This window comes from Bolinopsis microptera, chromosome 3 (genome assembly GCF_026151205.1).
Source record: "Bolinopsis microptera isolate Bmic1 chromosome 3, MBARI_Bmic_1.0, whole genome shotgun sequence".
Taxonomy (NCBI): Eukaryota; Metazoa; Ctenophora; class Tentaculata; order Lobata; family Bolinopsidae; genus Bolinopsis; species Bolinopsis microptera.
This window is the reverse complement of record NC_087074.1, coordinates 8,461,992-8,488,464: the sequence shown is the minus strand read 5'-3', so window position 1 is coordinate 8,488,464 and position 26,473 is coordinate 8,461,992. Positions and strand designations below refer to the sequence as shown.

General features: G+C 36.4%; 3 protein-coding genes across 5 annotated transcripts in view; 1 reads left to right on the top strand and 2 right to left on the bottom strand.

The window, feature by feature from the left end:
* The window catches only part of LOC134813402 (serine-rich adhesin for platelets-like), an 87,503-nt gene extending 78,273 nt beyond the window's left edge, over positions 1 to 9,230 (bottom strand). Inside the window, exon 1 of the mRNA XM_063821141.1 lies at positions 9,205 to 9,230. The gene's annotated coding sequence lies outside the window, so the exon portion shown is untranslated. The remainder of the gene's footprint in view (positions 1 to 9,204) is intronic.
* Positions 9,231 to 9,565: 335 nt separating this feature from the next.
* Positions 9,566 to 20,531, top strand: LOC134812683 (branched-chain alpha-ketoacid dehydrogenase kinase-like). The gene is made up of 10 exons (XM_063820187.1): positions 9,566 to 9,752; positions 12,847 to 12,981; positions 13,878 to 13,978; positions 14,138 to 14,261; positions 14,466 to 14,561; positions 14,923 to 14,996; positions 15,323 to 15,454; positions 15,703 to 15,789; positions 18,691 to 18,831; positions 19,833 to 20,531. The coding sequence occupies exons 1-10, from the start codon at positions 9,600 to 9,602 to the stop codon at positions 19,987 to 19,989; spliced, it is 1,200 nt and encodes a 399-aa protein (XP_063676257.1). The 5' UTR covers positions 9,566 to 9,599; the 3' UTR covers positions 19,990 to 20,531.
* A 231-nt stretch (positions 20,532 to 20,762) lies between these two features.
* LOC134812684 (uncharacterized) lies at positions 20,763 to 26,365 on the bottom strand. 3 transcript variants are annotated; one of them, XM_063820188.1, is made up of 5 exons: positions 26,261 to 26,365; positions 22,743 to 22,821; positions 22,154 to 22,246; positions 21,857 to 21,955; positions 20,763 to 21,474 (listed from the first exon to the last, which is right to left on the bottom strand). In XM_063820188.1, exons 1-5 carry the CDS (start codon positions 26,349 to 26,351, stop codon positions 21,018 to 21,020), a joined length of 819 nt encoding a protein of 272 aa, XP_063676258.1. In that variant the 5' UTR covers positions 26,352 to 26,365; the 3' UTR covers positions 20,763 to 21,017. The 3 variants fall into 3 exon arrangements, with proteins under 3 accessions (XP_063676258.1, XP_063676259.1, XP_063676261.1); XM_063820189.1 differs by lacking the exon at positions 26,261 to 26,365 and adding an exon at positions 23,212 to 23,314; XM_063820191.1 differs by lacking the exons at positions 22,743 to 22,821; positions 26,261 to 26,365 and adding an exon at positions 22,847 to 23,195.
* Between the last annotated feature and the right edge of the window lie 108 nt (positions 26,366 to 26,473).

Genomic DNA, 26,473 nt, shown 5'->3' with positions numbered 1-26,473 from the left:
GCCCATACTCCCTTTATGAGGCTATCAACATTTCAAACCGTGCAACGAGTCTAACAGTTATTCTTCTAAATAAATCAAATACCTTTTTGTTTAATGCAGCCAAGCTTTGGAACACTGTTCATAAAAAAATTTTAACTTCAAGCAATTGTCTAGAAACTTCCATTAACTTGATAAAATTGAGAACGAAAGCACTATTAATACAATCACAGGCTGCTGACTTAAAAGAGACTTGGACTCCTAACAATTTTAAGTTACAGTAATTTAATCTAATTGCAGCGGCACATAACATAATTTAAACTATTGCTATCATTATTGTACTACAGACTGAAAATATCTCAGATCTATTTTGGGCGTTTTTAACAACTTGTAGTTGTAATTCTTAAATATTAGATATCCTAATTTATAACTTTTTAATCAGAGTGAATTAATAATTGATATTTGATAATTTATTTATTTGATAGTTTAGTCTGATATTGATATTAATATTGATTATATTGATATTGTTATTATTGAATGAAGCTAAATCCAGACATAAATAATACTACTTCTATTAACAAAGGGACTTGGAGTATAAACGACCAATTTTGCATAATTGTCTTTCCAACCAAGAATTCAGGAGGCAAGGGTGGGTGCGTAAACTTTATGGTCTGCACTCTCAGATCCTGTATCACCCTGGATTCATTTCGACGTATTTTTGGTAAAAGTATACATATACTTTCTGGTCACTCTCTTGCTACTCCAAGTCCCCTAATATATATGGTCTAAAGTTTGCACTAGTTATATTTATAAAATATGTTTTTGTCTGCTTTAACTGATACTAAATAAAATTGTTGTTTTCTTGAAATTGTTGTTTTCTTGATGGGAAGGGGGTTGCAGGAGACTCTTGGAATATCAGACCATCCTTCCATAAGTAGTAGGTTTTGTAGACTTTCTTGCCAAAGTAGCTCTGTGAATTGCTGTATCATTCCCTTGGTGTACTTGTAAGTCTTTGGGGATAGTAGCAGAATGTGGTCCAGGTTTCTGTGGCTGATTTCACCGAGGTCACAGGCCTGAACTTCTGTGTTAAAATGTTCTGCTTTCCATTGTAGGAATTTCTGCACCTCTCGGAGATGACAGAGCACTGTTGGGTTCTTTTCATTTAGCTGAGTTTTCACAAAGTCATAGTGAATGTCATTTGAGTCATGGAGAACCTTGAGGTAGTGTTTGATCGAGATTATTCTTCCCAAAGTTTGGAGTGGTGGCACACCCAGAATGACTTCAAGAATGGCCCCATGGACGTTGAAAACAGCTCCAACTGCAGCTTTGACACTCTGTACCATAGTTTGTTTATGTCTGACATATTTGAATTGTTCATCCATATGGTAGAACCATAAAACAAGGTCGAGAACAGAATTGTTTTGGTCACTCTCACTATAACTGCTTGGTTCATGCCCCAGTTTCTGTTTGCATAACGGCTCATACAAACCCAGCGGTATACTAGATTGTTGTATACATACTTGCTATGCTGTTTGAAGGTACCACAACTTGCCTCAAGAATTTTTCCCTAAACTGCATGTGCTTATGATAATTGTTTGCCTCAACTGTGCTCCAACTGTTTTTGCCCCAAATTGTGGCCTGATTGTGCCCCAAGTGTGTTTAGTTTTCCTAAACTGTGCTTCAAGTCATTTTTTGCCTCGACTGTGCCCCAAGTGTGCCCTAACTGTTTTTGCCCAAAATATGCCCTAAAGTAAAGTAAAGAGAAACAAATTTTTTTAGAGAAACAAATTTGAATTTTGATCTTTATTACAGATTAAACATATCATATATAACCATAAAAGCCGCGCGTCGGCTGATTGCCTCAACTTGGATTGGTAGTAATTTCAGTTTACAGAAGCTGAAGGACGGCAGCTCAAAAGCCCCAGTGAACCATCGGAAAGATCAAGGACTCGAGTGCCAATAGTGGCTTTAAAGTAAAGTAAAGTAAAGTAAAATGTATGACATCACATCATCACATGGGTAAACCGCCTCTGGACGCTCTCCAGCTCCAAAACAGTCCCCTAACTTGCATGAACCGCAACTGGATTCCACAATTGGACACAATACTCTAGATGAGGTCTTATCAAAGCTTTATAGATGGCTATCATTACACATTTTTCTCTAATTATCAAATTCCTTACAACCCAGCAAATCATACGATTTGCCTTGGAAATACATGCTTTTATTTGTTCATTCCAAAGTAGGGAACTGTGGGTAATAACCCCCAAATCTTTTTCCTGATCAGATACTTCAAGTTCTACGCCATTTACTAAATAATTTAAGTTAGGGTTGCTATTAAGATTAATATGAACAACTTTACATTTATTATCACTTCGAGATGGCCAGGCCTACTCTCATGCTGTCTATATGTGATGATTAACTCTGAAAAACTAGGGACAACTGGGGAATGATCCCAGAACCTCGAGATTTCGCGTCTCTTGCTCTACCATCACATATAGACAGCATGAGAGTAGGCCTGGCCATCTCGAAGTGATAATAATAATTAAATGTTTCGCAGATTGGCAATTGATTGGTGTAGTTGGTGTTGTACACACTGCACTGATAACGATATCACGTTGTACGTGTAATGTAAATATAGTGTGGATAAATGCGAATATATATTCTAAATAACTGATAAATGATATTCCACACAAAGCATGAAATTGTGCTGTATATGAGTGGTGATTTCGCTCTGAGAATCAGGGTCAGTAGCTCAATTGGTAGAGCAAGAGACGCGAAATCTCGAGGTTCTGGGATCATTCCCCAGTTGTCCCTAGTTTTTCAGAGTTAATCATCACATATAGACAGCATGAGAGTAGGCCTGGCCATCTCGAAGTGATAATAAATGTAAAGTTGTTCATATTAATCTTAATAGCAACCCTAACTTAAATTATTTAGTAAATGGCTATCATTACACATTTTTCTCTAATTATCAAATTCCTTACAACCCAGCAAATCATACGATTTGCCTTGGAAATACATGCTTTTATTTGTTCATTCCAAAGTAGGGAACTGTGGGTAATAACCCCCAAATCTTTTTCCTGATCAGATACTTCAAGTTCTACGCCATTTACTAAATAATTTAAGTTAGGGTTGCTATTAAGATTAATATGAACAACTTTACATTTATTATCACTTCGAGATGGCCAGGCCTACTCTCATGCTGTCTATATGTGATGATTAACTCTGAAAAACTAGGGACAACTGGGGAATGATCCCAGAACCTCGAGATTTCGCGTCTCTTGCTCTACCAATTGAGCTACTGACCCTGATTCTCAGAGCGAAATCACCACTCATATACAGCACAATTTCATGCTTTGTGTGGAATATCATTTATCAGTTATTTAGAATATATATTCGCATTTATCCACACTATATTTACATTACACGTACAACGTGATATCGTTATCAGTGCAGTGTGTACAACACCAACTACACCAATCAATTGCCAATCTGCGAAACATTTAATTATTATTATCACTTCGAGATGGCCAGGCCTACTCTCATGCTGTCTATATGTGATGGTAGAGCAAGAGACGCGAAATCTCGAGGTTCTGGGATCATTCCCCAGTTGTCCCTAGTTTTTCAGAGTTAATCATCACATATAGACAGCATGAGAGTAGGCCTGGCCATCTCGAAGTGATAATAATAATTAAATGTTTCGCAGATTGGCAATTGATCGGTGTAGTTGGTGTTGTACACACTGCACTGATAACGATATCACGTTGTACGTGTAATGTAAATATAGTGTGGATAAATGCGAATATATATTCTAAATAACTGATAACTTTACATTTAGCAGGATTAAACTTCAAAATCCAAATACTCTCCCAGACTTCCAGTTCTACAATATCTTCAGCAACACTGCTGTGCTGTGGTTAGCTGCATTACCAATCAACTTGAGGTCAGAGAATAGAGATCCGGCGGAATGGCAGGCTGAGCGCGGCCCAGTAATCTGTAATATGCCCCTAATAAATTTTAACCAAATTCCCTTTTTTATGTATTTTTCCCGTTCCCTGCTTAACCATATATATATGGGCTGTTAAATGTTCAATCTTTTAAAAAACTTAATCTTTGGAGGTAGCTCGAGTGAGCTATCTTACAGTTCAGCTCTTCATTTTTAGCTGCATGGATAGCCACAACGATTCTCTATAAGATGCACACAAGTTCAACAAAATATGACGGGTTACCTGCTCCTGGTTACCTGTTCGCGTCCAGGGGGTTTATATAATTACTGTGATAATATGATACTTTGAAATTCTATTTACCAGTTCATATTGAGAGACTAAGCATTTTCCTGAGAAACTGATCTTAGATTAGATAAGATGTGATCAGCCATTCAATTTGATTTATACTCAGTTGAAATGAAATGAAATGAAATGAAATGAGGTATTTATATCCCGCTCATATGATTAACCAACAACACAAGGAAGAGGTTAACCATGTCAGAGCGGCTGACTGTGAGTAATGTGAGCAAATGTGTAAAATGAACAAAAGTATAACTCAAAAAGGCTTAAGACAAAAATTAAAACATCTTTTATTGTAAACACCGCACTAAACTAAAAAGAAGCAGAAACTTAACCATACAATACGTATAGGTATTATAAATGATAATACAGTGACATGATCAACAAAAAAGAGAGACAGATCCTAGAAAGGTAGAGATCAAGACATAAAATGGAGTGCAGTAAAAAATAAAAGCCAATGTGTCTTGCAAAGTGAAGACAAATGGGAAGAAAAAACATCAAAACTGATTATATAAATGGTTCTTTAACATTCGCTTGAAGCAGTTGGTATCAGTAATACATCTCAACATCATTGGAAGAGAGTTCCATGCAATCGGTGCATGGCTTGAGAAACGTCTGTCATCAACTTTTGACCTTTTATTCTTTGGTACCTTTAACATGAGATGGTCACCAGATCTTTTCGACCTGGTCATGGTGTTTGAAAGTTCTGTATCCACTACAGCCACATCTATTAATGCTTTTAGGTAATCAGGTGCAGTACCGTGAACTGATTTGTGGGTTAAAAGACACCTTAAAGAAGATTCGTTGGTCTATAGGGAGTATGTGGGCCTTCTTATAGAAGGGAACCAAGTCCGTGGTTCTGTCTTCTATGTTGTAGATGAAACGAACTGCCCCATTAAGGGTGGATCTAAGTTTGTTTAATCTGGTCTTGGGTAGATTCATGTACAGAGAATTACAGTAATCTAATTTAGATATAACCAGTTGTTTCACCAACATCAGTTTAATGCCTTCATCCAGGTAACGACCAATAGTTCTTAAGTTCATCATTGTCCAGCTACATTTCCTTTTCACATTATTTATTTGTCTTTCCATGTTTAAAGTTTCATCAAATTTGACACCTAGACTCTTCCAGCTGTCTCCTTTGCACTCCGTAGGTAGAATTTCAGTGCTTCCGAATTGTAGTCTGACACTGAGTTCACACTTTTTTAGAACATGGCTCTTTCCTAACACCAGTAGTTCTGTCTTTGTTTCATTCAGTTTCATGTAATTGTTCACCATCCATGTTTTGATCTCTGCAAGACATTTGTTTGTCCTGTCTTGGACATCAGTGAACTGTACCACACGGTTTGGTTGAAACGAGATGTACAGTTGGGAATCATCTGCATATAGCTGTATATCAAGACCATATTTGGCAGCAATTTTTTGGAGAGCTTTGATATAGAGGATGAAAAGAATAGGCCCCAAGAGTGATCCCTGGGGAACTCCAAACAAAAGCTCCAAGAAAGTAGAAAGAGTATCGTCAATCTTCACACAGAAGTGTCTCTTCTCAAGGTAGGACTTTATCCATCGCAGTGCACTTCCAGTAATTCCATAGTCTTTCATAAGCTTCTCCAATAAGACTGTGTGGTCAATGGTATCAAACGCTGCACTTAAGTCGAGAAGTACAACAATAACAACATTCCCAGCTTCAATTTCTTTGTTAAGATCATCACACATTCTTACAAGTAATGTTTAACAGCTGTGGTTAGGGCGGTATCCAGATTGGACGTCCGAGTAGAGGCTATGTGTCGTGAGATGGACATTGAGCTGGTTAAGTACAGTTCTCTCTAGGATCTTGGAGAAGGCAGAGAGGTTAGAGACTGGTCGATAGTTACTGAGAATATCAACAATCAACATCAGCATTTTCCTTCTTCAAAGTCGGCTTAATGACTGCTTTCTTCATATCTGAGGGAAAGATTCCAGTCTTTAAGGATGAGTTCAAGACGTGGAGTAAAATAGGTGTCAGTTCAGCGACACAGTTTTTTAAGAGAAATGCTGGGATCGGATCCAAGCAGCAGAACTTGTTGGACATCTTCGATACCAGGTCTTTGAGTTCATCAGCTGTTATCTCAGAGAAATTATCAAAGATGAAGTCGTTATCAAGAACAGGATCTTTGTCTTTGTCTTTGTCTTTGTCGTTGTCTTTGTCTTTGTCTTTGTCTTTGTCTTTGTCTTTGTTTATATCTTTGTCTTTGTTTATATCTTTGTCTTTGTCTTTGTCTTTGTCTTTGTCTTTGTCTTTGTCTTTGTCTTTGTCTTTAACAGAATCTTTTCCTTCCTTCTCAATGGCTCGTCTGATGGTAGCAACCTTTTCAGCGAAAAAATCTTTAAAATCTTCTGATAGTTTAACAGGATCCTTGTAGTTTGGAAGGTTTTGGGTGTCATTTCCTAAAAGTCTGTTGACTTTTTTGTACAATGCTTTAGTATCCCCTGAAGAGGACCTAAGAGAGGTTTTGTGGTGAGCACATCTTTCAACAAACTCTACTCGGGAGAACTCATCTCTTAGCTTAACATAATCAGATCTCAAGTACTCAGATCTTTCACATACAATCTACTTTATCTTTTCTCCAGGCACGTTCCGCAGTTCCTCTTTTTCGCCTGAGAATACGAAGTTCTAGATCTAACCAGGGCATTGGCTTCTTGGTAATCTTCTTTTTTATGTAGGGACAATGTTTATCCATTAACTCACTCAGGAGTGAGTACGGTGTTGTAAAGGACGACAGCATCATTCGGAGACATATCTTTGGGGAAGTTTGTCAGTTTTGAAATTACAATATCTTCTTTAAACTGTTCTGTATCAATAAAATTAAAGTTTCTGTAGTTCATAAATTTAACGTCTTCTTTGGTCTTTGTCTTGATGTCTGCATCGAAGAGGACAAGGAAATGGTCAGATTTGGTTCTTGAGGGACGGATTTCAAATGAAGTCAGTTTTTCCTTGAAGGATCTATTAACTTAACTACAAGATCTAGGGTTCCACCTTGGTCATGGGTTGGTTCAAGAGGAACATGTTGATAAAGGTCATACTCCTCCAGGAGTTGGTAGAGCTTCTTTGGGTAGTGTTCTTCAGGCTTTTCCATGTGAATTGTGAAAGTTGAAATCTCCAGCGATAATAGGAAAACCAGGTTTGAGTGTGAGGTCTTTAAGGTAGTCTTCAAATTCTTCTAGAAAGGCACACTCCGTGTACCGAGCCTTCTTGGTATAAGGAGGCCGATACAAGTTCACAAGTCTCACAATATCTTGTTGAGATTGTAGCAGTGATTCCATCACTTGAAAGGATTTGTACTTCGTGACCTTACTATTACATTTTAACTGGAGGACATCACGAAATAGCATGGCTATACCTCCTCCTCCTCTATGTTTTCGTGGGTCCGAGAGTATATTCCAACCAAGGTCTTTGATCTCCATTATCTTAGCTGTGTTTCCATCACGAAAGAAAGTTTCTTGTATAAAGCAGATGTCACAGTCAACTTCTTGAAGATGCTCTAAGACTCCGACTGTTTTGTTCACTAAGGATCTTACATTAAACGTTCCAATCCTTAAACTCTTCCTAGGCGTAGTTTGGTCTCCTTTGTCTTCTGTACGTACCAGTTTTTTGAACTCTCACATCCTGCTGTCCTATTCATGATTCCAGTCCGTTCTCTTACATACGAGGGACATAGGTTGTCAGAGGCTTTGTGGGTCTTTGCTGAGTTCTTCTCAGAGTGTTTACTACTTTTGGCGCAGTTAGAGCACTTTATCTTGTTGACATTATTTTCATTCTTGTTTCTACAGTCTTTTGACTTGTGGTTTCCTGCACAGAAGAAACATGTTGGGTCTTTATCTTTGGCTTTACAGTACAGGGAGTTAGCCATGTGACCAAATTCCTGGCAATGATAACATTGGATGACATGAATGCGGTCTGTGACATGGTGTTCCCTAAGGTCAATGTGTACATAGTCTCTGTTTTGTCTGATTGACTCACGTACTGCTGCAGTGACACGGATGACAGCCGTTTTCTCTTTATCATCGAAGAAAACCACTTTAACCGCATCGTCTTTTTCAGAAGAGGACTTCAGTACTTCATTCTTTTCCAACAGTTTCTCTAGCAATGTATCCTTGTTTGTGATGTCAGAGGGAATATTTCGAATAGACAGTTTGGGGTCCAATTTCTTCCCTGGTTCGGACTTTGTCGATACCTTGTATTTATCTTGACTTTTAAATACCGTCTCAGCTTTGTTAAGTTGATCCTTGGTACTGAACTTGAAAGTCGCGGTATTTCCGGACACTCTAAAATTCTTCACTGGGTTTATTTTAAGGGAACCTTTCATTTCCTTTTCATCATCAATTGTGATAGGTTCTGCGTCTTCAGAGTCTGTGGTCTTTTTCTCAACTGTGAGTGTGTGTTTTTCTGCAAGCATAGTTTCTTCTTTTGCTTTCTTTTCTTTGGGTAGTGTTGCTACCACTGTATTCAATAAATCTGGTAGTATTGTGGGCAGTACTTCTGCTAGTACCTCTTTGAGCTGTGTCTTTATAATTTCCTTGAAATCTGGTGATTCCTGTTTAATAGGAGTTGTGGCTTGTTTTGTTCCTAAAACTTTTTGTGTTAGTTGGAGAGCATTTTTGGAGAAAGTGTACAAATCCTGGATAACAACAAACATCTCCATTTTTTTATTTGCAGACGTAAGGTCATCAAATATCGCTGATTGAATAGTTACCTTAATCTTATTGTCATTATCATCTTTCTTACCTTTAAACAAAAGTGTATTGCGGTTTATCTTTTCCAATTGTTCCTCCATCTTTTTCATGTCCAACTTCATCTTTTCCATGTCAAAAACCCTGCTAGAAAGATCAAGGACCGAAGGGACAAGTGACAAATTGTCAGTTCTTAAAAAAACTAAACAACTGTTTTGTAATAATTCGATACCTCAAATTATTTGTTATATAGTAGTGTTGAAAGTATTAAAACTTGACAGATCTGTTTTAGTTTTTACTGTAGATTTTAGTATACAGTTTTGTTTGCCATTCCCAAAATGTAATTCCCTTTCCTAGTTTGTAAGATATTTAAAGATTTTCAAGATTTGAGTATGTTTCAGTTGCTTTTTGAACGATTTTATTTTAGATTACTATTACTGTTCAGAAGGACAGCTACAAAATATATATATGTGCTTTTCTTAAATTCTTATATGAAATAAAATCTTTGTTCTCCAAACAATTTTTGTTTTTAAATGATCAAGCTCAATGTAAAAACCGACATCTAGAGGTGCACAATAATGATTTTCTACTGTAGGATTGATGTGAGATCATCGCTCAAATTGCAGAATGATACAAAACTCTTGGAAAGTAATCCAACCCATACTCACTATCGGATCTCGTTCTCTCACAACATCTGACTTACACAGACAATTTAAACAGCCTATATTGGTCACCCAATCTTCCTCCTTACAGAAGAAAATTAACTACTATGCACTCGAAGTAAGTTTGGTTTAACAATTCAGTTGTATTTGATTTTACAATGTGATTAAGGATATAACTCCACATTTGACCTATTTGGCGGCCATTTATTAATTCCATAATTGCACCGGTTTTTGTTCCAGGGGGTGCGATTACAAAACTAATTGCACTGTTTTGAGAGTGACCGAAATCTTATTAGGTACGATTACTAAACTAATTGCACTGATTCCCTGAAAGATGATGTAAATCATGGCTCAGGCAGATAATTAGAGTTAGAGAGAGCACCTCGTAAAATGAGGACCTAATTAAAACCGAGTATTTTACTACTGTGAGGTGATGATTCAAGTATTGACTTAAATCAACTACCTGAGGTAGTTTGGCGACCGTTAGTGCAATGGTCGCACGAAATTAATTTTCGGACATAAATTTAAATTTATAGTTTAGGACAACATCTTTCCTTGTGTTTGGAATAAGTCAATCCTTACATTGTATTAACACAACACAGTATGAGGCTGAGATCTCACTAATTATTTGTAAAACAAAAAGTGGCATAACTTATGTTCTGATAAATATTTTTGCTTCTAAATTTCACAGAATGTTAATAACAAGTAGCTTAACCTTTGTGGCAAGTTTTGTGTGATTGCGAGCTTCACTGAGATTATTTGACCAATTTAGCCCCTGAGCGAGCTAGCTTGAATTTCTCACCCAGAACTGTTTACATTGGTTAATAGAAACCACCAAAAAAAATCCTGGGTAACAAAATTTAAAAAACCAGCGATTTATTCACGTTTTACCAATTCTATTCACATGGATCCATCGCACATTCCATTCTCTCTATATTTTAACTGATAAGGACTATCACAGATGATCCTTCCTGCTTGTTTATATCGTTCTTCTTACATGGAATGTGCGATGTATCATGGTGAATAGAATTGGTAAAACATAAATAAATCGGTGGTTTTTTAAATTTTTTACCCAGGATTTTTTTGTGGTTTCTATTAACCAATGTAAACAGTTCTGGGTGAGAAATTAAAGCTAGCACACTCAGGAGCTAACTTTGTCAGACAAGCTCAGACTCACACAAAACTTAGCACGAAGTTGTGTCTAATTATGATTAACATTCTCTAAAAATTTGAATCAAAAATATTAATCAGAACGTAAGTTATGGCGCTTTTCCATTCTGAAATAAAATAATTAGTGAGATCTCAGCGAGCTGTTACAATTTTAAGAGATAAGGATGGGTAGACTTTTGAGGCCCACCCTGTATAACAACAAAGTCGGTGCGATTATAAACTAATTACACTGGTTATAACATCAGAGGCGTGGAGTTATACGCGAATCTAACTGCATGTATAATACGATTACACCAGTTATTGCACTCGGCTGCGCCTCGTGAAATAACTGCAATAATCGAACTCGGCTTCGCCTCGTGCGATTATTGTATCAATTTCCACTCGGCTGCGCCTCGTGCAATTAATAGTGTAATCGCATTACACGCAGTTAGATTAGCGTATATAACTCCACTTTTGACCTATTTGGCGGCCATTTATTAATTCCATAATTGCACCGGTTTTTGGTAGATTTTTTTTCCAGGGGGTGCGATTACAAAACTAATTGCACTGTTTTGAGAGTGACCGAAATCTTATTAGGTACGATTACTAAACTAATTGCACTGATTCCCTGAAAGATGATGTAAATCAGGGCTCAGGCAGATAATTAGATTAAGAGAGAGCACCTCATCAAATGAGGACCTAATTCAAACTGAGTATTTTACTACCGTGAGGTGCTGATTCAAGTATTGACTTAAAACAACTACCTGAGGTAGTTTGGCGACAGTTAGTGCAATGGTAGCAAGTAGCAGATTTATGGGCATAAATTTAAATTTATAGTTTAGGACAACATCTTTCCTTGTGTTTGGAATAAGTCAATCCTTACATTGTATTAACACAACACAGTATGAGGCTGAGATCTCACTAATTATTTGTAAAACAAAAAGTGGCATAACTTATGTTCTGATAAATATTTTTGCTTCTAAATTTCACAGAATGTTAATAACAAGTAGCTTAACCTTTGTGGCAAGTTTTGTGTGATTGCGAGCTTCACTGAGATTATTTGACCAATTTAGCCCCTGAGCGAGCTAGCTTGAATTTCTCACCCAGAACTGTTTACATTGGTTAATAGAAACCACCAAAAAAAATCCTGGGTAACAAAATTTAAAAAACCAGCGATTTATTCACGTTTTACCAATTCTATTCACATGGATCCATCGCACATTCCATTCTCTCTATATTTTAACTGATAAGGACTATCACAGATGATCCTTCCTGCTTGTTTATATCGTTCTTCTTACATGGAATGTGCGATGTATCATGGTGAATAGAATTGGTAAAACATAAATAAATCGGTGGTTTTTTAAATTTTTTACCCAGGATTTTTTTTGGTGGTTTCTATTAACCAATGTAAACAGTTCTGGGTGAGAAATTAAAGCTAGCACACTCAGGAGCTAACTTTGTCAGACAAGCTCAGACTCACACAAAACTTAGAACGAAGTTGTGTCTAATTATGATTAACATTCTCTAAAAATTTGAATCAAAAATATTAATCAGAACGTAAGTTATGGCGCTTTTCCATTCTGAAATATAATAATTAGTAAGATCTCAGCGAGATGTTACAATTTTAAGAGATAAGGATGGGTAGTCTTTTGTGGCCCACCCTGTAACAACAAAGTAGGTGCGATTATAAACTAATTACACCGGTTATAACATCAGAGGCGTGGAGTTATACGCGAATCTAACTGCATGTATAATACGATTACACCAGTTATTGCACTCGGCTGCGCCTCGTGAAATAACTGCAATAATCGAACTCGGCTGCGCCTCGAGCAATTAATAGTGTAATCGCATTATACGCAGTTAGATTAGCGTATATAATTGACTATAGCAGTATAGAGTGGAAGCCGTTTAGTGTCTAAATGAGATTAATATCTAGCAATATATATTCTTTGAGTTTGTGCTTATAACACAATTACTTGATCCATTATTATTTTTTATTCTAAAACTTTGAATCGTGAAATCGGGAAACTTGAAATCGTGAAACTGAACTGTGTTATTTTCAGCCAATAAACGAGCCTACGATTGGCATGCTGATGAAGGAATCTCGGAGCAGAGATAAGAACAAGCTTATCCGGAGCTGCCACTTTATGCACAAGGAATTTCTGGTCAGGATTGCGAAAGTGATCATGGACCTTCAGGTAATTAACAATCATCATGTCATTGAAAATCATTTTTATCAGTATTTGAAAGTTCGATAATTTCTTTTCTACTGTATCGGAAGATTATTTATATGACTTAAACAGCTTTTGTACCTACCAGAAAATTCCAACTTTGGTAAAATGATTATAATATATACACAAATGTAAAAAATATGTACAAATGATTACTTGTTTACCATAACATACTAACACGTCTTTATTACTTCAAGATGTGTTAACGATTACTCTACAATTTTAATAAAATGATGGAGCTGAGCCAGGCTATAGTGTTTCTAAGACCACTCGTATAATATAATAGACCTCATCAACTTGTGTCTTCACATTAGCTTCACCTTATGGCGCACTGTGTAAACCAACTACCTCAGAAGACATATTTACATTTTACATAGTACCAGAGTTGAGGATTTTACAAAACAATTCCACATTCTTGTCGATCAATTGATGAAATGATGATGTCATTATCATGTCAGATATAATAATGTTGAATATGAATATGTCTCCTAAGGTATAATAATTATGATTAATCAGTCTGATATAGTTCAGCAAAACGTTACCATTTGGTTGCTATATCAGTCACAGAATTTAAAATTTAGCGAGGGTAGTGGGTACTTATTGAACTCTTTGAAATTTACTCATTTACTAACCTCAAACTGACTACATAATATTATGCAGGTGCACACTGTACATAATGATCAGAGATAACATTTCATATCGTAAGTATAACACATTCCTTATGATCAAGTTTCAGAGCTGGGGATTAAGATGTTGTGAGTTTAACAATCTGAACTAACATTAAGATCAATAAAACTAACTTTAAATGTTCAGGTTAACCAAACAGCGGTTATACTGCCTTTTCTAACGATCGCATTTTTTAGAACCTACCCTACATATTACTGACAAATGCAGACATCAAGCGGGTTCTGGACCTGTACATGCACGCTTTTTCGGACATGCTTAACCAGCAGAAAATTCAGAGGTAAGAATCTTACTACAATCATAGTTCGTGAGTTGCTCACGTTTAGGATAGAAAAACAAATTGTATGACAAATGATGTGAACAAATATATATTCTTCAAGTCCAGATCATAAAAAAAACACATACTGTGAACCAATCCCACATGCTCTCTCTTTTTCAGTTTAGGAGATGTGGACACGTTTAACGAGGCTCTGAGCGGAATTCTAGACGACTTAAAAGATATAATTCTGCTCCTTTCTAAGGGAATACATGATAGTCAGCCCAATTTCAAAGGCGATAATTTTGTGAGTTCTCATCAATATTTTTATCTGCGAGGAGGGTGAAAATTCTTGTTTAAGTTACCATTCAGATAAGTGAAAATGGTTTTAATTTGTTGACCAGTTTAGTATCCAGTAAACACATTTCAAGTTAACGTTTTCAATTACTATTGTTCAGAGTTCAGGTACACTTCTGTTATCCCCTGCCAATTAACACAGACATGATTTCAGCAAAATACAGTGAAGAAGCTGATGGATCACATAGTACTGAACAGACTGGGTAACAGAATACTTGCACGTCACCACTTGTCCATGCACGTGACCAGGGTAAATATTCTTAATGTTTTTTTTATCCATTTCATGTATTTTATAAAATAGAAATTGTCATATGCTGGAAAAAATTCATTTGCTGGAAAATTTCATATGCTGAGAAAATTCATATGCTGGAAGTGTTCATATTATGCTGTAAACTTCATATGCAGGATATGGTAAGCATCAGCTGCATCCTTGGCCCATCCTTGATCTTGTAGTTATTAAGATTCTCAAATCGTTGTTTAGCGCAAAGAATATCCAAATTAGTATCAACAATTTCATTTTGATGTAAATTTACAGTATTCAAATACATAAATCTATTTTTAGGGAATAGCAATAGCGTGTTGACATAGCAACACGTTGAAACTGCTTTCAGGTAGGGTACATAAGTGAAGTGAACACTGAACTCTCTCTTAAGAAGATCATTATGAAGAACGCTACTTTCGCTGCGTAAGAAAAAACAATTGTTTGTTAAAATATGCACAATTTTAGCGATAATTGATTAAATTGTAACGTAATGAACATGGCGTAATGTTTAAATGTTGATATTGAGAAGAGCTGATATGAAAATAGGTAAAAAATGACATATTTTAGAGGCAGTAAAACTACCAGACTGCGATGAATGGGGACTAGAAAATATCGATTCTGTTACATCGCTTTCATAATAAGTGTAATGGATTTGTAATGTTGTAATCAGTTTATTCTTTCGTCCCAATAACTTGTAGAGCACTCACATACTTACATAGAAATGGCGAAATGAATCCTCATATTTCCAGGAATGTGTGTCAGAATGTCTACATGGACACGTTGCCTGAGGTGCTTATTGACGGACATGCGGAGACTAGAGTAGCTTTTATTCCTAATATTATCGACTACGTTCTGAGGGAGATATTGAAAAATAGTTTCAGGTGAGTCGGATTCCAGTTTTTAAGGAATTCCAGTTTTTAAGGAATTCCAGTTTATTTTTAAGGAATTCCAGTTTTTATGGAATTCCAGTTTTTATTCAAAGGAATTTTAGAATCTTTCTAATTTTCACGTGAGCCATGGGCCGTTATTAAAGACTGAGTAATTTCAAATTAACATGAAGCAAGTGAAGCGTGTCTTATATCGGCACGTAAGCTTAAGAATTATGTAATTAATTACCTATAAATCTCAGAGCGACGGTTGAAGCCAACATGCACCAAGTGGACAAGCCCCCTATTATATGTACTATCTGTAACACGCCTGATTTCTGGACTATCCGGTTCGTTTTTAAACATCAATTTAAATTTATCTAATTTATCACAGGAAATTTCAATTGCGTTACCGGTCAGGTTATATTTATTATTTACATTCGCCTTCTTACTTTGTTACGGATATTTTCGCCGCATATTTTTCCAACGCAACATATTTATACCGGTTCAGCAATAAATCCTCATTATTCTCTCAGTGTCACAGACATAAAGTGAATTTCATCACAGCTACAATTAACAATTATATTTATATGATACTTATTAAGTTATTACACTATACTAGTCCAGTGGGCAGTGGAAGTCCTTATAATAATGTTAATTATAACATTTTAATATAATACAACGTAAAATCTGTATTACATATTTTGTGCAGTGTACCTACCTCCTGTGGGTAATATTAGATAACAATAATAATAATACGTGTCGTAGATTGTGAAGGTTTCAATCCCCAGAGAATAACTCGTGGTGCCATTCCCCAAATTTAATAATACGGTTACTGGTATCTGGTTACTGGAACACTGGTGTTAAGATTCTAGAAGGTAGTTTGTCTAGTATCTTCTTGATGGTAGAGCTATTCCATGTAGTTATCCTACTCAGCCATCTAACTAACTAACTAACTAACTAACTAACTAACTAACTACTATGATAATATTGCAACTATTTAGATTGTTTATTCTAATGAAAGGTCACAATGTTGTCTGTCTTTGAAAAATATGATCCAGACTAGTTATTGACTCGGATTCCTAGGGAAAAAGAAAAGCTTGCTTTTTGGATTATAATACCTCCTCCTTCAGCACCATAATCAAAGTGGCATATTTCTGTATCATAAAATCAATCAGATTTACGATTGAAATTAAATCAATGGATATTGATTCGGCCCATTCGTTGAACAACATATAATCAAAGTCGCATGATTGTTTAGGCAGTAATCGATATGACTCTTTATTTTCCGGATAGAAATTAAAATAATGACTAGCAGCATAAACAATTAGTGAAAAAAACTTACAATATGAACGGAATCGTGTAGGACTAATTCAGTGTACGTGTGCCAAGGTATAATATCATGATGATAAAATGAAGCCTGGGCTAGAATTTGCTGTTTAATGTTTAAACGGGTCTTGGGTTTTAAGGCTAGTTTAATTTGGTGTAAAACTTCAGATTAATGTTGTGAGCAGTGTAGGGAGGGTTGAGATTGGGTTTTGAGGTTGCCCCCTTAAAGGTGTTGAGTAGTACTTTAGAAAGCTGAGACTGTGCTGTTAAAGCTTGCAGAAATATCATCGTCATTGGAAAATTTCCAGCACTAATGAAGGAAAAATTACTACGTAGTCGAAGTGCCACTTCTTTAAAACATGAGTTACGGACTATTGACTCAGTAGGTTTGTTGATGATAGCACGCCTAATTTATATAGAACTGTGCGTGGGACAGTGTACATGAAATTTGATTATATATAAGCCCATGGTGTTTTGCCAGAATGAACTCTTTGGGTTTGACAGTATTATTTGTAGAGATGCCTGAAATACGTAAGTTTATCGGTTCTATTGATCAAGTCTAAGAAATAAGTATCATGAGAAAGCTTTTGTGTACGGTAAATTAGTGTACAATGGTGTATGTATTGTACTTCCGTCTGCATTTTGGATATGTCGAATGTGCAGAATGTAAGAATATGGCTTAAACTTTACAAGGTAACATCTGCGTTGTTCTTGGACTAACCGAACTGTGCCTTACTGAGAGGAAAACTAATTTTATTTCCTACATTGTACACTGTACATTGTACAATGTACAAGGCCGGTATGTGCTTTCTTAGATGTCTTTAAATAGATGTGGGATTACGGTTTCTGTCACATTCCTTAGTACATTAATATATACCCAATACTTTACACGTGTAACATCCTGAAAGTGTCCTATTAATTATATTGCAACCAATGTATGAACAGTGAGCCGACTTGGGAGATTTTTAAATTCATTTCACTGAAAAAATGTGGCTACAATTGAATGAAAACTCAGAAGTTCCTCGCGATTCGACGCTATCAATAGATATTAAGTAATGGTAGTCATTAGTAAATATAGTTGTATGAGTATTCTAGATGTAAGCACAAATCTTACCTCAAACTAACCGGAAAATCCGTTAAATTGTTTGGTTCTTATCCAAGTATGAGATTTTGATATACGCAAGTTGCATTGTTTTAGCACCGTGCAGATATTCCAAATATCGGTACAATTGCTTTAGTCAACATGCACTAAAGTTCGTCACGTACTGCTCCGTAGAATTGTAGTCCGACACGTACGGATACAAGAGAAGTATAGTCGATGTGCGTAAGGATGTTCTGTGTTCAACAAGAGTCGCTTTAAAATCACGGGATTCAAGAGCCATGTACGTGATGGGATTACTTAGTTACAAGAGGATCAGTCCTCACTCCTCATTGATATCAGGTGTAACCACTCACTGCTGCACGCCGCCGCCGATGATTTTTCGGCCATGCCGCCGTTTTCAAACGGCGTACACGGCGTGAACCTGTTTATACGCCAAATGCGCCGTTTCGTAATTTTGGCAAGAATTCTTTGAACGAAATTTCCAACATTTCAAACCATATTATTTACTGTCGCAGGCATCGCTAATGTCGATATTTTGCTCTCCAAAAAAATTGCTCTCCTCATGGCATTATTCTAGAGGGAAATTTAATCTGCGAAATCACGTGACCCCACGTCGATTACGCCGCCACCACCGAAGATTTAAACCGCGCCGCCGCCGTTTTGAAATAAAAACGGCGGCGTGCAGCACTGTAACCACTACCTGGACTGTAGTTCGGGAAAAGGTTATCTCTAGCGAACTTAGGGTGTAAAACTACAATTCTTGTCAACCTACAGTGCACTAATCGTAGATATGCAAACCTAAAAACGATCATTATTTCAGGATAAGTGACAGAGGGATGGGAATGCCGGACAGTGTCTTAAATCAAATACAGAACTACTGTTACACATCCTTCAAGCCGGAGGAGGAGTACTCCCATGCTTTTGGTGATTTAGTCAGCACTGGAGTTCAGGATCAGGGAAGGTACGTTCACATAAATCGTTCTCGTAAACCACCACTTAGGGTGGAATATTTCTTATTTTTTGAAAGTGTACGAATAAAGTGACATGCAAAATATCGTGGATTTTCACAAACACTTAAAATCTTACTCGAACGTGGTCAGTTAAAATGACGCCACTTTTTAAAAACTATGATTAGCTTATGCTAGTTAAACCAACCTGTGATCGTCATTGGATTGATCTCTGTTTTCTATTCTTAGATGCGATTACAATTTATGTTATTGAGGAATATAATATGCACGTCGTATGCGTGATTGTTTATCTAAACTCTCTATCATTATTGTCAGTAGTAGTTAAAATCAGCCCTCACGCCATATATCCATTCACACACTGTATGTGACCGAGGCGATGTGGCACGCCCCTATTTCTTGCCCCCATTTTTAGCACGCTTGCGGCTAGCCCTATATAGTATATATGTATACTACATAGAGTATATATACTCTATGTCTGACCTAATTTCTTGCTCAATTCTCGAAAATTGATTTCATTCATAGTTGTTAATAGCTTAATTCAGAAAAATTTAGAATAAGGTAGAAAAATACTGGTAAGAGCTCAATTAAATAGACAAATTACATGACGGGGGCAAGATTCACATTCAACACAAAAAAAACCGTACTGGGACGTGACCAGGAAATCCCCTACAAAATCCCCTACAAAATTCAGGGAAACGTCTTCTGGGCTAATTTGTGTATCGCGCTTGACTCACAACTCTGTTCAACAAAGCGCGATATTCGAATCATGCTGCGCTGCCGCGCGCGCCCACTGCATGCAATTAACACGACGGAGGACGCACGCAAGGCACCTTCCACTGCCGGTGTCCGCTCGATCGCAGGCATAGATACATGCAAATTGCAAAGCTAACATTGGTGGCTTTTGTAATGTAATCCAGTAATCACAGTTAGCTTATATCGAATCTTCTCAAAACAATGTGTTATTTTATTTTATGTAATTCTATTTTATTTTCAGTTCATTAGCTGGATTCGGCGTTGGAATTCCAGTATCCCGTGCGTACGTTGGGTTTGTAAAAGGGAAGTTGGAGTTCCAGACGATGCCGGGCATCGGAACGGACGTTTACATAAAAATTCCTCAGCTCAGTAAGATTATTGATGAGGTTCGCATATGATATCCTGGAAGGACTGCAAAAACTATTGAAGTATGAAATAATCTCTTAGACCTCGGAAGAAGCCCTACATTGCAAATGACTAATTCGACAAGAGCTGCTGCTATTGTACAGCATGAACTTCAGAGCAGCTCCTCAAATTGAGAGCGTACTTATACTCAGAACGACTCATATTAACATTGTTGGCAAATTACCAACTTAATCTCACTCCAATATGTGTATATATGGACATTGCCCGTCGGAACAGAGTTTCCGCTGGAGTGTTCTTAATTGAGAAACTGCATTTTTTATTGTTATTTTTATTAAACTGCGATTATATGTTTTTGGACTTAGCGTTGTAGCTAAGCCAAAATTCCATGTAATAGCTTTACTTTACAGTCTCATTATTTTAAGATGACTGCCCAAACCATTGCTTAACAATGATGCTTATTAAAATGATGCTTATTGGGTTATTTAAATTTAAATGATTTTAATCTATGGGGATTATATTGTGACGACACAGCAGTCATGAGTAACCATGATATTGAGTCACATGGTATTTGAAGTTTTGGAAATTATTGATTTGATGCCTTATTACGGCTGTTGCATATTTTGTATACGGGTTATTTGAATTGGGGCACTTGATGGATTCTAGTTTATGATTCTAGTTTATGATTTATAACTCATGGCTTCAAATCAAGTTGCCGGCTTATTATGCGTGGGGTATATATTGCTGAGCATGATTTGAAAGATGAATTGAAGGTTTTTACTTTACATACACACTAATATTCAAACGGTTGAACAATAGAAAGTTATTGAATTCAGTTGTATGTATTATCATCTATATAAACATTATTTTGCTATGAATAAAATCTTTCTCGTGTTCTCCGTTCAAAAATCAAAATAAGATGGTAAACATTGTTTGCAGGACTTGCCTGTCATTTATCATCATATCAAATATTAGATAGCAGCAGCAATTATAATCAATAAAACGGACGAAACAATCAACATCTGACTTCTCGAAACCAAACACTGAAATACCATTAAATTCCCTATATGTAAACAGGGTTCATAGCAGACTTCATACTGCCCAATAAACAGTCTATCTTCACGATTGGTTGATAATGTTCTACGGGGCTGTTAAACTTGCGACAATAAGACGGCGAAATTACGGACTCGTCTTTGTAAAGCGGCGGAAAGCTGGAGTCGTTACTTCCCCTCGACTGAGCGATTGAGAAATCTAGACTAGATCTCATGCTGCCTTGTCGACCTTTAGTGGACTCCCTGGTAGACAGTCTGGAGGGAGAGGTATAAGAAACACGTGTTTTACATCGTCGTGGATTGGATATTCTGGAGATGGTGTTCTGCATTCTGGTGCTGGTGCCCCGAGTAGCTGGGGTGGAGTAGCTCCGTGCCCCGGCATCTGTTTGTCGGTTGCTGGTCAGGTAGGTCACTGCTTTGTGGATCTTCAGGGGTAGTACTTTGGAGCCGTGTATGTTGCTGTCGTTCCTGCGGGGTGGTATGTCAACTTTGGGGAATGTAGGACTGGTATTTATACAGTCGAGTTAATCAGATATATGTAACTTAACTTTCTGTACAAATATGTAGTTTGGTTGAAACCTGATCATGTCTATTGGTTGAATATTAAAACCCTTAGATAACAAATGTTCACGTTATTGAAGAATCCGCGTCAACGATTATCTCGTTTTAATAGTAAATTCTGATGTAACTGCGACTGTATATTTATAAACATTCAACAGCGATTGCGAACACTACATCAATGAGTTATTCTCAGCTTAGCTATATTTCGGATATATATATAGCAACAGAGCTGCTAAAATTAAATAGCCTATAAATTCCAAACATGCGATCTTATCACAACATAGCTTACTTGGGACGCGTACTCTCACATTTCACATGAACATCCCTGCTATCTGAACCCAGTCTGAAGTTCTTGCAGAGAATACATCTCTCCTCCTTCCGAATGTAACTGAAATGCTGAGCTTGACACGCAGGGTTATTAACAATAATTAAAGCCTATTTTATTAACATTTAACAATAACAAACGATAGTAGCAACTAGCCTGAGTGCCGCTGGAATTAACTTCAAAGAAATTCTTATCATGCTGACCCGATAAATTTAAACTCTCTTATGATCAGTTTGTACCAGTGACTAGTGAGCAACTCACCTGAATGCAGTGTATTGAGAAGTTATGAACTCTGGTAAATCCTTGTGGAATGAGCACGTCCTCCCACGATCATTCTTGGGTAACGATGGAAACCTGATGTTGAAACATCATTAAAGTATTAGCAACGATTATTAAGAAATTAGAGAATGAGTATTCAATAGAAACCACAATAAAATATCCTAACTTGTGATAGTTAACTAAAGTTCTGTCATGTGAAGTTGGTCTGTGAGATCGGCACTATTTGATCATTCAAAATGCACAAGTTATACGAGAAAAGGAACCCTAGTTTGAGTGGTCCTATATGATATGTAAAGTTAGCAAATAACAAATCTAACATTAATTTTAAAATCATCTACTCTACATCCCTCTATTATAATACTACTTTATATCCTCTACAACTTTTACTGATCATAGATCACGCTCTTCAATAATCTTTTAAATCAATTTATCTACCACCCAATTGATCTACAGATGGTATCAGATTCAAACAGGGGCAGTTGCCAGGTTCAACTGACTTATACTTATAGGCTATAACCTGTTATTCATTTACAAGCAAATAGCAAAGAGCAATAACAAATAAAATGCATACTTTTGTCCGTTAATGTAAACGTAGTTGTTGCAAGATGGGTGATGAAACTTTATGTGAGGAAACTCCAATAATTTCTCTTCTGAAATATAATTATATCTACTAACATGTTGGCACATATTTGGTACAGACAAGGACTGGAGCACAAGAAAACCGATACTTAATAGATAACATATATGAGATAACAAATCGTATTGTGAACATTAAATTCTACTTGTCAGTGTCACACGCATACACCACCAATGGAGGTACTACTATTGTTAATAACCTATGTTAATGTTATGGCTACAGAAGCCAGGAAAAGTCATCTGTCATGGAGATGCAGATTTTAAGGTTTAAGGAATCTTTTAACTAAATCGGTTTTTAAACTAAGTCAAAGTGAAAATGGTAAAGCTCAGCATACGTTACACTGTATTAAATTTCACAAAAGAAACACACTGATTCTTAAAAAATGAACAGTATAATTATTTACCAGGCCAAGCCTTTGCTTTCATAACTGTTGGCGATTTACGATCTATTCAACCTATCAATAATGCAAATGAAAACAAATCATAATGCATCATGTTCTTGCTTGACAATAGATTCTTTATCGACTCAATGATGTTTAAATGTTTGAATTAAATGAATGCGATTTTGCAAATTTTACAGGATTAAGCTGCATATATTCGTATGACCGATGCGGCTCGCTTAATAAATATAAACGACAGTCGCTCTGATCTCGCTAGACTGTGTGTCGATATTTTATAAAAAGTTATTTAAACGCTTTCATAAAATGAAAAGAAACGAGAAGAAAAAAAGAAAAACTGCGCTGAGTTTTAAACGATAACGGATATAACATCACAGTTATTTCATGAGAAATTACCAAGCAAGTCACAAATCGATAGTTTGAAAATTTGCCGAAGTCTTTGTTAAGTCCGACATGCCTACTAGCTGAATCGTATCAACGCTTTCAAATATTACTCTGTTCTTTAACACGAGAAGGATTATTATTGAAGTAAACATATTAGCTGGGGCTACTTATAATATCAAACAAGGCGACAAAGCTTTTACTACGGAATTTTAGAAAATAGAAAGAAACTCTCGTAAAACGGCAATAAACGGTGTTATATATCCGAGCCCTCAGTGTTAACTGACCATAGCTACCGTCTGATTCGGAACACTAGTCTGTTCTAGATGAATCTGATTGTTATTGATGTAAACATATTAGCTGGGGCTACGTATAATATGCAACAAAGTGACGATCTTTTGATACGGAGCTTTAGAAAGCAACTCACGTAAAACGGCAATTACTTGTCTGTTATGTCAAGCATAAACGGTCTGGTTGGCTGTCAATAGTCTGACTAAAAGCGTAATATTTGTGACTCAGTCAATAACTGGAGGTTGGGATCATAATTAGTTGTCATGGGGATAAGGGAGGTGGTATGTAGGGTATGATATTGGTGGTAATAATGTGCTAGAATTTCAATGCATTGATCTTTAATATCTAATTTAGATGGGCTGAATGCCAACCATTAGTTACCAGTTTTAAAAGGAACTGAGACAATCCTCTGAAACTATAGTCAAGGTTTTCTGAAATAACATGATACTTATAAAATCTATTGTTTAAAAGTCACGACTATCTGACTGTCTTTATACGAGCACAGGATAGCAAGTACCTATAACCACAGGTGGCTGGTGGCGCCGATAGATACGACAATTGAAACCTCAAGCTGAACGATTGTCGATTGTGCGATTGTTTATTAGCCGCTTATGATATGTTAAACATTTCTTTTATCTGCTAGCAGCTTATTTGTTGGACTAGCGATGCGATGTATTAAATTTAATCCCTTCCCATTAAGACGTAATATCACGATTCCGATAGTCAATACCAATACGCTCATCAGAACCTCAAGCCTTGTGACTTTTAATCAAAGTTAATCCCTTTCAATGTTCGAAAAACGCATATCAAGATATAGCTAATTTGCAACGTGGTCATTGGTCACTACATATATATATATAATATATATAAACGTTTAACAGAGAGTGTAACTGTAATAAGTCGCAGCATATAGCGAAGCATATAGCGCTTTATATAAAGATATCATATACTTAAACTTTAAGTCGTGACAGATGCATAGAAAGTACATGAAGCTTATATATATTAGCTATATTATATAATATTATATTATATGAACAAAACTGTTCACATACGGCAGCCCGGCAGGTTCATGTTTTATTGCCAACAATTCATTGATATGCAATCACTTATATTACTTCTTTGATCTCCTAGCCAGGCTTCATACAATCAGCCAAGTAATAAGACTAAGAGTCGTAAGACATCATGTGAAATAAAATATTATTGCACTTGAGGGATGGCGCCTCACACCACAGTTCTGGTAAATAGTTTGATATTTTGGGACGAAGTGAGAGTCTCCGACTCCACTCAGTGTTTCAAAACAATAAGTTCGTCCCCAACTATCAAACTATATGATCGACCCACTCATAAGTCTTATGATATAAGAGCTAGCGAAGAAAGATTACCATTATGAAATCTATAAATACTTGGATTTAGACTCGCGTGCGGCGTGTGACTGTGCGTCGCATTTTGTGCCAGTCAAAGCTGAAGTTTACTGGTATGGGCGACGCTCAGCTAATAATGTAAGCCTGTCATTCCGCCTAATCTCTATGATTATGAACATAAATATAATACCCTGGGGTCCCCAGGTAAAGCTGAAGTAAGTCCGGCTTCGATTTACTGGGCGACGCTCAGCCAGTCATTCCGCCGAATCTCTATGATTATGAATGGGATACGAAACATGTATCAATGTCAAATGTGCTCTGACGACGCGCGCACAATCCAATCTTGATATCGAGGTGAACGTTGAAAATTTGTTTAAACACAATCAGATATAAGCGCGTTACATAAACGTGACGGAAGCGGCGAAACGCGTGACCGAAAAGCAAAACAACGCTTTTATTACGTAAGTCATATTGTACAATCATTACAACCGACTATAATAACTATAGACAAGGTGTCTATAGCACATGTCACACCCTGTAAATTATTAGTACACAACGAACAATGAACGTCAGAAGTCTGATTTAAATCTAATAATTAATTAGTTTTCATTAAAATATGACCAGTACAGCCATAATTCATAATTGCGATATTCGTTAATACGATATATTGTGCAGAATTATGACTTATTTCCCTGAAATACAATTTTTCAATAAGCCAAAATATGAATTAATAGCAATATGGATACTGTATAGATTCAGGATGGGGCGAATAAAACTTTTATTGAAGTTTGGAGCGATGAGATGAAAGAAGTGAGAGGAGGGCAGACCAAAGAATATTCTCCTCTCAATTTACAATATAGTCAATAAATGTAACACCAGACGGTGCGTCGTTTACGAAACCAACAAAAAACTATTCCGAAATTACAGAAACATTACCTCATCTTCAGTTAAAGCGAGATTGTTTACTCGATATGTTAACATCTATTTACTTCTTCATGATAAAATGAGTTGTACCTCAGTACCTGTTTTATTCAGGAAAGCAATGAGTTGTATCTTTGTTCTTGATAGGCCAAGTTTTGGTGTAGCATCTCTCAGATTATTACTCTGTCTCATTTCATAACAGTTGTTTCGCTATATTTGGATAAAATGTATTTGTGATGAATGTTAAAATTTTTGAATGTCCTTTTTACATGTTTGGAATTAAGTGTACTTGAGGTGAGTAAAACGAGCAAATG